The sequence below is a fragment of the Stenella coeruleoalba genome, assembly GCF_951394435.1.
Source record: "Stenella coeruleoalba genome assembly, chromosome: X".
Classification (NCBI taxonomy): Eukaryota; Metazoa; Chordata; class Mammalia; order Artiodactyla; family Delphinidae; genus Stenella; species Stenella coeruleoalba.
This window is the reverse complement of record NC_137152.1, coordinates 15,889,831-15,902,355: the sequence shown is the minus strand read 5'-3', so window position 1 is coordinate 15,902,355 and position 12,525 is coordinate 15,889,831. Positions and strand designations below refer to the sequence as shown.

The window sequence follows — 12,525 nt, the reverse complement described above, 5'->3', positions numbered from 1 at the left end:
ACGCCCCGGGCGCCAGCCCCGCCCTTGAAGGCCCCGCCCCTTGAGGGCCCCGCCCCTCGAAGGCCCCGCCCCCGCCCCGGCGGTCGCGCGTCCCCGGCAGGCGGAGCCGCAGGAGCATCGCGGCGGCGGCGGCGGTGAGGAGGAGGGGAGAGCGGGCGGCGCGGCCGCGGCTGCCGGGCGCTGGGCTGGGCGGCGCTTTTTTTTTTTTTTTTCGCAATTTCCACTGGCGGGGAGCAGGAAACCCGGCGCAGCCGGGCGCAGCGGGCCGCGATGCAGCAGCAGCAGGAGTCGCCCCGGGCCAGCAGCGGCAGCAGCAGCAGAGGCAGCAGCGGGCGGCGCTGAGCCGCCGCGGCCGTCGCTACTAAGGAAGAAGCCGGCCCAGACGCCGCCGCGTCCCTATCCCTGCGCCCACATCCCGGTTCCCCGATTCCCGCGCCCGGGTCCCGGCGCCCCGACCCCCGCGTCCGCCTCCGCTAACTTTCACGCTGCCTCGGCGGCCAGGCCCGGCTCGACGCCAATGGGTGAGTGGGGGGCGCCCGGGTGCCCACCTCAGCCTGGGGGCGGCGCGCCTGTCCCGGGACCGCGGAGCCGAGGAGGGCGCCCCGGGAGCAGGGCCCCAGCGGGTGACACCGCGGTGGGCACCCTGCCTGCGTCGCGCACCCCCCATTCACTCCCACTCGCGCCCGCGTCCCTGCCGAGCCCGAGCGGCGCCGACGGGAACCCCGCGGGGGCTTGGGCGGAGGATCGCGGGGGCCGGCCCGGGGCGGCTGGGGCTGAGGGATGCGGGGGGTGTGGTTGGCTTTTCGGGTGGGCGGGGAGAGTTTTGGCCATTTTTTCGCCCCCGGCGCGCCTTTCTCTGCGTTGGGGACGCAGGTACCAGGAGCTGGTGGGCTCCGGCCCTGCGCAGGGCTTGATGTGTCCGCCTGGCCTCGCCGCAGGGGAAGCCGGAATCGCGGGGTCTCGGGGCGGCCGGGGGCCGGGTGCCTTTGCGGGGGGATGACGTGGTGGGGGGCGGGAAACGCCCCAGTACCCGGCCTGGCGTGCGGTCCTCGGGTCCGGAGCGCCTGACCCGCCTCCCTTAGCGTCCCTCTTCCTCCCAGCCCTGATCCCCTCTCTGCCAGCCTGCATTCCTCCAGCCTGGCAGGCTCTCCGCTCGGTGATGCTCAAAGGCCACTTTCCACATCCTCTAAGTCTGCAGGCTTGGGGAACTGGAAACGGTGATTTAGTCCTTGATTTACTGGTCGAAGATCGGTTCCAAGTAGGCAACTAACTGTGAGGCCCCCTGGGTCCCATCTGGTATAGACCCAGGAGTATTGGAGCCACGTTGCCCAGAGGACCTGGCACTTTATTGGGCAATGGGCTTGAGAGTGCCAGGGCTAATGTTTGGCTCACCCAGGTAACATTCTTGCTGGCAGCCAATCTGTTTTCATACCTCTGGCAGATTACTTTAGGGTGTTTCTAGGCCAAGCATAGGAAGACTGTAGATTATAATAAATCATAATGAAGTGAGACCTTTCTGTGTTCAGGTCATAGGATTTTAGGTAGGCGAGTCAGACAGTGATCAGCCAGCAGTCTTGGGAGGCTCGTGAAGACAGATGTACTGGAAGTGGGGAGGTTTAACCCTGTCAGTTGTTGACAGGCAAAGTTCAAATCCCATTTGTGGTCATTTGCCATAAATCGTTTTCCTTTTCCAAAGTGGTGACGATCTGACGGCCTCTCAACTTCAATGTCACTTTTTTCTCAGTGCCCTTCTCTGATCCCTGCACCACTCCCAGTCTAAATCAGTTCCTTTCTGTTACCCTTTCTCCTTAAAAAAAATTGGCAGTATTACATATTTATTTGAGTTTAACATTTCTGTCTCCTGTAAGCTCCATGACCATGGGGACATTGCTGTGTTGCACTGTTTTGCTCAGCACTGTTTTCTTTGGTACCTGGCGCAGAGCAGGCCCTAAATAGATATTTATTGAATCAATGAATGAATGAGTGAATGAATGAATGAGGAGGTAGGAAACCCTCCTGCTCTATGGAAGGCAGAACACTTAGCTTGGCGCTCTTGTTTTGCTTTGGCACCTAATAAGATGATTTAGTTCATTAACGAAGTATATACTTTAAACATCACCCGTTACTTTCACAACAGATTGGTTTCTCCTGAGGTAGCCAAAAATGCTGTTTTGATCACCTTTCGTTTTGGGTGGGTCACCTAAAGGCTTGCACACAAAAAAAGATGTTAGATCCAAATGTCTTCTCCCGTGGCTGGACTCTGTTTTCTGTATCTCAGTGGGGGAGAGGACGGAGTTCTGTTTAAGAAGAAACAGACCTGTTTATCATTCAAGTCTGAACTGTTTTCATTATCAAGAACCTCCTAGGAAAATTAGAAAGTGCTTCTGCAGTTTATAGCCGTTTCAGGCTTAATCTTTTTTTTTTTTTTTTTTTGCGGTACGCGGGCCTCTCACTGTTGTGGCCTCTCCCGTTGCGGAGCACAGGCTCTGGACGCGCAGGCTCAGCGGCCGTGGCTCACGAGCCCAGCCGCTCCGCGGCACGTGGGATCCTCCCAGACCGGGGCACGAACCCGCGTCACCTGCGCAGGCAGGCGGACCCTCAACCACTGTGCCACCAGGGAAGCGCGGCTTAGTCTTTTTTTACTGTAACCATTACAAAGTGTGGGGGGGGGCGCCGAAAGTGATTTTCATTTATTTCAGGTGTTAATACTTTGAGGCGCTAAGAGTAAAATGGATGCCGTCATTTAGTTCATTAAAATGTTTAGAGTGGGATTTGAGATGCTGGTAGTAGTTTGGGGGCTAAAGATCACGTGCTGTTTTCTTAAGCATCTTCAGCAGTGTATTTATGATGAAGTACAGGTATTTAACAATTTATTCTGTATGTCTTCCAGTGGAGACACCTAACAGTGCTGTTTCTGAAGCAGGTGTGTGTGTACACACAGGCACACCCCCCCCTTCCCCAGTCTCCCGTATCTCTTTGGTTTTCAGAAGATTTGTCCAGTTTATCAATTTGATATACTTCCATTCTTACCGGGTCTGATAAGGATTTTTCCCTTGATGGATAACACAGTAAAGCTGTATTACATAGTCTTTGATCTGAAAAACAACTGCAAAGTATCAAATCTCTAACACTGAAATGAAGCCAGTTAGCTGTGAAATGGCCTCTTACAAAAGCCCAGTCAGAATGTGCCATCTGAGTTTGTGGGGAGATGCCTTCAGTGCCAGATGCAGGGAAAGGGTCTTGTAATTACAGCTGCACAAATATTATTACCAGTGAAATTTGTGAGTCGTGGAGGATGTGCAAACCTAGCGAAGGATTTCCATTGAAAGAATTCCAGAGTAACAACAAAGTTTGGACTGTCGTTAGCACTGTATCGTATTGGTGCTGCTTTATGCTAAATCAGCTAAAGCTAAAATGAGTATAACGTTTGCCTCCACAAACAGGCTCCAGTTAGAAATGGAAGAAAAGACTCCACCTTTATCAATCATGACCTTTACTTTACTACCTTCCATCCATCATGGCTGGGGCAAAGCCTTGCTACCCTCCTGGTTGCACAGACCTTGCTTATTTCTTCTCAGACGGCTTCAGTTCTTCTTGTGTTACTGACATTCTCTGATTAACCTTCGTATTTGTAATTGTTGGGTTTTTTTAAAAAATATATTTATTTATTTATTTTTGGCTGCGTTGGGTCTTCGTTGCTGCACGCGGGCTTTCTCTAGTTGCAGCGAGCGGGGGCTACTCTTCGTTGCAGTGCTCAGGCTTCTCATTGTGGTGGCTTCTCTTGTTGCAGAGCATGGGCTCTAGGCGCGTGGGCTTCAGTAGTTGTGGCACACGGACTCAGTAGTTGTGGCTTGCGGGCTCTAGAGCGCAGGCTCAGTAGTTGTGGTGCACAGGCTTAGTTGCTCCGTGGCATGTGGGATCTTCCTGGACCAGGGCTCGAACCCATGTCCCCTGCATTGGCAGGCGGATTCTTAACCACTGTACCACCAGGGAAGTCCCTGTAATTGTTTTGAAGTCGGTTGCACACAGTGGTCAGTATTCATCCATTTATCCATCTATCCGTCCAATATTTATTGACCTCCTGCTTTGTGCCCAGTGTTGTGCCAGCGGCAGGCACACAGCACACACAGACCTGCTGGCTTGGGCTTCTCAGTCTAGTGGGAGAGGTAGGCTTGAGTGCAGTGCTTACAACGATGTGTGTAAGCCCAGGTGGGTCTCCTGAAAGGAGATTAGAGAGGGGGGATCTGACTTAGGCTGCAGAGGGGTAAGGACAGTGTCTTTGAGGAGACTGTGTTTGAGTTGAAATGTGCAAGTTGGCTAGGAGCCATCACTGCCCTCCATCTCCCCGCCCCCCCCCCCTCAGGAGCACCTGCAGTGGAACAGCCGTGTACCATGGGGACCCGTGGGGCATCACAGCGAGAGGGGGTCAGGAAGGACCACACGTAGCAGTGGGGCCTGTGTCTGGTGCTTTGGGGAGCGTTTAAGGAAGCCGGGTGTCGCTCTGGATTGGATGCTGTCAGGAAGCAGGGGTGAGTCCTGATCAGGCGTCTTAATCTTCTTACCCGAGAAGCGGGGAAGACCAGACAAAGGCTGGAATTGGTGAAGAAGCAGCAGTCTCTTCTAGGAGCCGGGACCCAGGGACGTTGGGGTGACTTTGGTGGTTTGGACAAGTTCCTGCTTTGTCCGTGTTTTGACATGATTACGGAGTGGTCTTGTCAAGTACGTGATGAGTGGGGGCAGCGAGTAGGAGGTGGTAGGGTGGGGAGAGTGGCCATCTAGGTATATTCGGGGGTGACTTCCAAAACATCGGCCACCTCCAGTCTGGGGACTGTTGTTCAGCATTCAGAGAATGGACAACTCACATGCTCTACCCGGGGTAGATCCAGAGGAACAGAACAAGCTGCTGAGAACCAAGAAGCAGCACGGCCCTTAATGGGAAAGGTGCAGGGCAGCAAAGTACTGGAATCCTTTCAGTGTGAGAGAAGGAGGGTCTCTAATGCTGTGGTTCTCAGAATGTGGTCCCCTGGTCAGCTGCTTCAGCCTCCCCAGATCCTGTTAGAGATACCAGTTCTCTGGCCCCAATTCTACCCACTGAGTGGGCAACTCTGAGGGTGGAGCCCAGAAATCTGTGTATTCATGAGCCCTCCAGAGGGTTCTGATGCGTGGTCAAGGTCAAGTGTAGAACCTCATTGCCTTGCAGATGAGAAAGCTGAGGTCCAGAGGGCGCAGGTACACGGGCACTCTGGTCATAAAATAAGATGCTGTTATAAGTGACATAAGACCTCAGAGAAGGAGAAAAATGTGCTCCTAGTTCAGAACAAGCCTCTCCTGGAGTTACTAGAACAGTTCAGTGTTGATTCATCCATGAATCCAGTCCAAGCCAAACCACCTCCAGCATCTGGGCATTAGTGACGCTAGCTGGCCCATCTCAGTGTTAGTCACTTGGAGTATCACACAGGTGTTTCCCATCATCCCTTTTTTCCCCTCCGTCATCTTTACAAGGGGCATTAAAAATATATTATTAGCATTATGAGGGTTTTTGATATTTGTTTGTGATTTTCTATACCTGGTTGCCTGTATTAGCTTCCAATTGCTGCTGTAACAAATTACCACAAACTTGGTGCCTAAAACACCACAGGTTTATTATCTTGAAGTTCTGGAGTTCAGAGTCCAGCAAGGTTTCATCAGGCTAAAATCTAGATGTTGGCAGGACTGCCTTCCTTCTGGAGGCCTAGGGGAGAGCCCCTTTTCTGTTTTTTTTTTTCCAGTTTCTAGAGTCTGCCCACATTGCTTGGCTCATGGCTTCCTTCCACCTCCCAGGCCAGCAATGGGCCAGTCACGTCTCTCTCAGTGTATCACTCTGATACTGATTCTTCTGCCTCTCTCTTCCACGTTTAAGGAAGGCATGAGCTGCATTTGTTTGGTCATTGTGTCCCTGTGCCTGGCTCATGGTAAGCCTAAAATTAAGATTGGTTGAGTTCATTATTATTCTTGACCACCTAGCTAACTTCCCCCAGGTGTGTCCTAGACATCTCAAACAGAGCCTGCTGCAAACTGAGCTCAGCATTTCTCCTCCATAACACCCATCCTGACTCATTCATTCCCCATGTCGTTGCGGGTATTACCACCTTTCCTGTCATTTCCATCGGTATTCTGCTCATTGCCTTGCCTCTTCTTCCTTCCCCCTGCCCCTATCTCAGCCCCTTCCAAAGGGCAGTCAAGTCCCAAATGTTTCTGGAATTGACCCCATGCCTTGACTGTTCTGCAGATGCTTTCCATCCTGAATGCCTTAGCAAAGGTTTCATGAAGCTGAGTAGTCACCCTTGCCTTCTTCTGTTCCATGCTTGTTCAGGCCTCTGAGCCTCTCCCATGTCATTCTCTTGATGGGGAATAGATTTCACTCTCTTCTCTGCCTTGTAGTGTCCGTGTATTAGTTTCCTCTTTCTGCTTTAACAAATGACTACAAACCCAGTGGCTTAAAACAACATAAATTTATAATCTTACACTTCTGGGAGTCAGAGATCTAAAATGTGTTTTACTGGGATGGTATCAAAGTGTTGGCAGGGATGAGTTTCCTTCTGGAGGCTCCAGGGGAGAAATCATTTCCTTGCCTTTTCCAGCTTCTAAAGGCAGCCTGCGTTCCTTGGCTTGTGGCCTCATCACTCTAGCCTCTGCTTCTGTCCTCACATCTCCTTCTCTCTTACTCTGACCCTCTTGCCTTCATTTTATAAGGACTGTTGTATTATACTGGGCCCACCCGATAATCCAGGACACCCTCCCCATCTGAAGACCCTTAGTCACATCTGCAAGGTCCCTTTTGCCATGGAGGGTAGCATATTCACAGGTTCTGGGGACTAGTATGTGGACATTTTGCGGGTGAGTATTATTCAGCCTACCACACCCCTTATTCATCTTTTGAGGCCTGTTCCAAAGGTTTCTGTACAACACTTCATCTTGTATTAAGTCTGTTCATCTCTGATTGGGTGTCCCCAACTACACTGCCCTGGCTCATTGCCTGGCATACGGTAAGTGCCATATGTTAATGAATGAATGAATAAATGAATAACCCTTTCACCCAAGTACAGTTGCTATTTGAAATTCTCTGAGGCTATTGGCTGCCAGGAGTGTGTGTGCACTTCTGTAAAATCCCCCAGGCAGAGCGTGATGACAAGGTCTGTTTGCTGACAGTTCACGGTGGCCTGCACTTCAGTGGGTGAGAAGGGTAGTGCCACATGTGTCACATGGCTTCAACAAAGAGCTACAAGTTTAAGATAGCAAATTCTCTCTGGAAGTGATTCTGAACCAGGGGCAGTTCTGCTCCCCCCTCCCAGGGGGACATTTGGCAGTGTCTGGAGGTGGCAGCTGGTGGGGAAGGGGCAGCCTACTGGCAGCCGGTGGGCAGAGGCCAGGGACGCTGCTCCACGTCCTGCAAGGCACAGGTAGCCCCACCACGGTTATCCGGCCCCGAGTGCTGGGGAAGCCTGCTCTGGGCGTTACACAGATGGTCAAAGCATCGTTTCCTTCCTTCATCCTCAGCTGCTCTGGAACATAAGGTTTTCCCCTGTGGCCACAGCCTTTGTTTTATGAATGAACCAAGAAGTCGCTGGAGAGCAGGACTCTTTGGCACTTCTTCACCATCACCGTTTTGTCCTTTGAGTAGAAAGTGTCTTAATACAGCTCTTGACCCCCTTCTGTCCATACCTGGGTCGTGAAGTTGTTGAACTTGCTTCTTCCATGTGTGGCTCCCCTGATGTTTTGCCTTCCTAGTGGGATGTGCTTATATGCTGGGTGACAGATGATGAGTCCTTTTTGCCACCCACGCATTGGGTCCCTGGAACCGAAATGCTGGTAGGGCCCTTGGCAGTCATGGCCCACACCATCAGATGATGGAACTGAGACTCAGAGAGGTAAAGTGACATGAGCCCCCAGCTGCAGAACCCAGCTCCCTTTCAATATGAGAGAACCAGCCACCTGTATAGGTGCTCAATAATTATCAGGCTCCCGCTTCCCCCCAGTGAGGTGCTTTCTGCAGCCTGTTTCCCTGGTAAGTTTTTTTAAACAGCTTTATTGAGATATTACTCAGATATCATACAGTTCACCCATCTAAAGTGTGCAATTCAATGTTTTTTTTTGTATATCACATTCATTTTTATTTTTAATTATTTATTTTTGGCCGCGTTGGGTCTTCGTTGCTGCGCGCGGGCTTTTCTCTAGTTGTGGCGAGCGGGGGCTACTCTTCATTGCGGTGTGTGGGCTTCTCATTGCAGTGGCTTCTTTTGTTGCAGAGCACGGGCTCTAGGCGGGCTTCAGTAGTTGCAGCATGTGGGCTCAGCAGTTGTGGCTCGCGGGCTCTAGAGCGCAGGCTCAGTAGTTGTGGTGCACGGGCTTAGTTGCTCTGCTGCATGTGGGATCTTCCCCACATTCATTTTTAAAATTATGGTAAAACATACATAACAGAATTTTCCATTCTAACCATTTTTAAGTGCACAGCTTAGTGGCATGACGTACATTCCCAGTGTTGTGCAACCAGCGCCACTATCTATTTCGAAAACTTTTTCATCACCCCTCCCTGTGAGTTTCTAACTGGAAGGTTAGGATCTGTGTCCCCTGGAGGGGTTCCTGGACCACTCAGCCATTTTGGGGAACACATGGTAGAAGCCCAAGGATCCCAGTTAAGATTTCAAAGGAATACAGGAAAAGAGAAAGTATGGTTTTGTTGTTTTTTAATGGTTTTCGCTGATGTTTCCTCTGGGGCGGTACTTCATTTTTGCTCTGTCCCTCCACACAGCTCCGTTGGTTCCATCCCTTTCATCCTGTGGGGGAATTCTGATTTTCTTTCTACATCCTGAAGCACTTGTGAGTTAGTTGCTTGGGCAACTTCCTTGGCAGTTACTGGGCTCCATTAAGAATATTTCAAATGTGGGAGAAAAGACTGCGGTGCCAAACTGGTCTCTGGAATCCACACGTGGAGACTTGATGGGGTGCCACGTTTCTTTGCTTCTGTTCCTTCAGTTGGCAAAGGTACACCGGCAACTGGTTGGTGATGAGCGCTTGGTTTTCAACTTGATGATTCTTTTATGGGTAAATATCTTACAGGCAGTCCTGTACATTAGGGGACACTTAAACAAAGCCAAATGGAGCTCGTGGACCTTACCTCACTAGTAAACTATGCTTACAGTTAGGCTCAGCAGGAAAAAACACTGATAACAACAACAACAAAAAATCCTGGGATATTTGTCCTTCCTGAATGGTATTCAGTTGGCAAGAAAAGCCCAGTAAAGGCCTCAGCTTATTTCCTTCCAGTGGCCTGGGAAGTGGTGGGGCCACTGCAGGAGTCTGGTCTGTCCCCAGACTCAGGGGACAGAGCGGCAAGATGAAGTGCTATCCAATTCATGCTGCTGGTTCTTCCTCAGTGTCTTGGATTAAATACTATAAATATTTTAGTACTGATTAATTACTCATTTTGCATAACAAATCTAAGTCCTTAAGCACCCAAGTGCAGCATGTATAAACAGTTGAAAATACCAGCTCTTTAAACTTCAACTTCCTACCAGTCAGTGTTCAAACATCAGCCCTTGTGTTTTTGCCGGATTTTTCTGGACTCTTCTAGACTTGGAGGACTTGGGGCCCAGTTCTAGGTCTGGTCCTGTGGGGCTGCACCAGTTTTATCCATCGCGCGCCCACTCCCTGTGTGAAAAGTCTTTAATTAGTTTAGTGTCCTCTCTAATTATTCCAGCTAGTTCTCATTTTTGTGCCTGGGGCTAGAAGGAGGTGCTTGAACCTTGTTTGGGATGAGAGCTGGGAAGGTCTGCCCTGGCTTCGCTTTTCCCCGCCCCACAGCCAGCTTCTCCGTGGATCCGCATCTTCTGCGCCAGACCCTTCTGGATGCTACCTTTGGCTACCTTCTGCTTGAGTAGTTCCCGTGCTCACTTGGCGAAATTCACTGGTCATGAATAACTTTGTAAACGGGCTTTGCCTTTCTTCTATTTTGATTATTAAAAACACACACACACACACAAAAACCTCTTGACAACTTGAACAAAATGGGACAGTTTTCACCATTTAACCAGTGATTTCTCAGTGGCCCTTTGTTCTCAATAAAATATTAGATGGAGCACAGAGGTGCAAACCCAAAGACGTCTGTCAATTAGCTCATCAGTGGTACCTAAGGCAGGTTGGGCAATGTGTTTGTTAATTGACAGTGACTTTTTTTTTTTGGCTTAATTGCTACCTTTGTCGGGAAAGAAATGAAATGAAAGTAATTAGCTTTGCGTGGGTGGGGGGTCGAGAGGGGAGAAGGCAGGTAGGTGTGTCACCAGTTGAAGAAACAATTTGAAAGGGGCTGCAGTTTGCCCTGTTTCATGTTTGCTGGGCAGAGACACTGCAGCTGCTTGCCGGAGAAGTGTTTAAATTGTTTTTTAGAGTTAGTTTTTAGAATAGGTTATACATCCACATGACTCAAAATTCACAAGGTGAACAGTGGTCACTAAAAAGTCTCCTTCCCATCCCAGTCCTCTGGCTATCCAGTGACTCTCCCCATATACTGTTGATATTTCCTGTGAATTCTTCCAGGGAGACTTGGTGCCTATACCAGCAGATAGGTATTTCTGTTATCCTCCCGCCCCCTCCACTTCACTTCTTGATTAATTGACGATGGGAGGACTTTCTAGCTGGTGATCTTTTCCCCTGGGGATGTGCATGGGAACCCTGTGCCTGGGTTCTCCCCATCCGACTTTGGTGGGGAGACAGGTGGATTGTGGAAGCGTTCTCCAGGAAATTCTGCCGTGCACTCCTGATCTCAACTGAGCTGGGTGCTGAACCGGTAGAAACTTGATCCTGGATCTTACAGATCTCGACCTCACTTCTGAACTGAGTTAGGAGATGTCTTCCCACTTTGATGTCGTGTGTGTAGTAAGGACTTTCTTCAAGTGAGGAAGCCAAGCAGAGCCTGCTAACCTGAAAAAGGGGCTTATTCTGGGGCCACAGGGGCCTCTCATGCAGCCCAAAGGCCCCAAGGAGTCCCAGAACCAGGGATGGGCCAGCTGCCCGGTGTGCCCTTCTGCCATCTCTCCTCCCTGCCCCTGTCCCCTTTCTTTTTTTTTTTCTTTTTATTTTTTTGCGGTACACGGGCCCCTCACTGTTGTGGTCTCTCCCGTTGCGGAGCACAGGCTCCGGACGCGCAGGCTCAACGGCCATGGCTCACGAGCCCAGCCGCTCCACGGCGTGTGGGATCTTCCCGGACCCGGGCACGAACCCGTGTCCCCTGCATCGGCAGGCAGACTCTCAACCACTGCACCACCAGGGAAGCCCACTGTCCCCTTTCTTTGTGCAGTCACTCACGGGGCACGTGCCACAGTTCCAACCTCTTGTTCAGAGTTACTTGATTCGATCCCAGTTCCAGATTCCCATTAGGGTGACTCCGAGCCCCATGGAGGGTGTCGCCCCCTGGAGACACACAAGCGGCTGCTGTTCTCCCACATCTGTGAGGCAAGGGACTGCCCGGTTCCAGTCCTGTGTCAGTGTTTAAGGAGGGCCTCCTCGGTGCCAGGTGAATGCTAGGTGCTGGGACAGTCCTGACCAGAACGCAGCCCTGTCCCTCGGGGATGGGGATGTCTGGGGGCCACTCCTGGGGCAGGTGCTATACATGCGGATGCTTGAAAGCCATAAGCCGGCATACCTGAAGGTGCCCTGTGCCCCCTTTTCTTGGCTTTCTCTTGACAAAGGGGCGGTTGGTGTGAGGTGGTGCCTTCAAGGGTGATCCGGCCACCTTTGGAGTCCCCCTCACAAGGCTCCCCTGAGGGGCGGCTCCTGGCCTTGCTGGGCACCGATATGCTTCCGAGCAAATCACGGCTGTTTTTACCCTTTGAGACCCTGAGTCGTGTGACTGATCTTGGTTTTTCCTTTTGAGTTGGCAGCACTTAAAAAAGTGTGGATGTGACTTTGGGGGCACTTGGAGGGGTCGATGCATTTGTGACAGGGGGCAGGGTGCATTTGTGACATTGTCTGGCTCTTTTAGGGAGCCTGTGGGTTTTTAAATGGAGGAAAAGATGAAGACGTGAAAAACAGCCACCGCCTGGCCTGTGAGTTAACCGCTGGAGCCGGTGATGTCGGTGAAGGGGGCAGGGGACTGTGGCTGCTGTGTCCGCTGTCCGCCTCTCTCCACCCTCCCGCCTTCTCTCTTCTCTCTTTCTGCTCTGTCCCCTCCCCTCCCCCACCCCTCCCCACACCTCTGTACCCCCACTTTCCATCTCTCCCCAACTTTCTCTTCCCTCCAGCCTTCTCTCTCCCCTCACTGCCCACCCACCCATGCCTGACCCTCCCTCCTGCTCTTTCTCTCTCCACTTCCCTTCGGCCCCCCGTTTTTGCCCCTCCCCCCTCTCCTTCACTCTCTCTTTCTCACACCCTCCCCCCTCCTCCCCACCCCTCCTCTCCCATCCCCGTGTCTGTCCCCCTTCTCTTCCAGGTCCCTCTGTCCACACCTTCTCCCCTCCTCACCCCCTGCTTGCTCTTCCCACTTCCTACTAA

The 12,525-nt window shown here is 51.5% G+C and overlaps 1 protein-coding gene across 3 annotated transcripts in view; it reads left to right on the top strand.

Annotated features, from left to right (window-relative positions):
• Positions 1–231: 231 nt before the first annotated feature.
• SH3KBP1 (SH3 domain containing kinase binding protein 1) overlaps positions 232–12,525 on the top strand; it is a gene marked incomplete at its 3' end in the record, with an annotated part of 345,340 nt that continues 333,046 nt past the window's right edge. For 2 of the 3 annotated variants that reach the window (XM_079910179.1, XM_079910178.1), the window contains exon 1: positions 232–521. In XM_079910179.1, coding sequence (XP_079766305.1) covers positions 518–521 — 4 coding nt within the window. In that variant the 5' untranslated portion in view covers positions 232–517. The remainder of the gene's footprint in view (positions 522–12,525) is intronic. The other variant, XM_079910173.1, reaches the window with a different exon arrangement.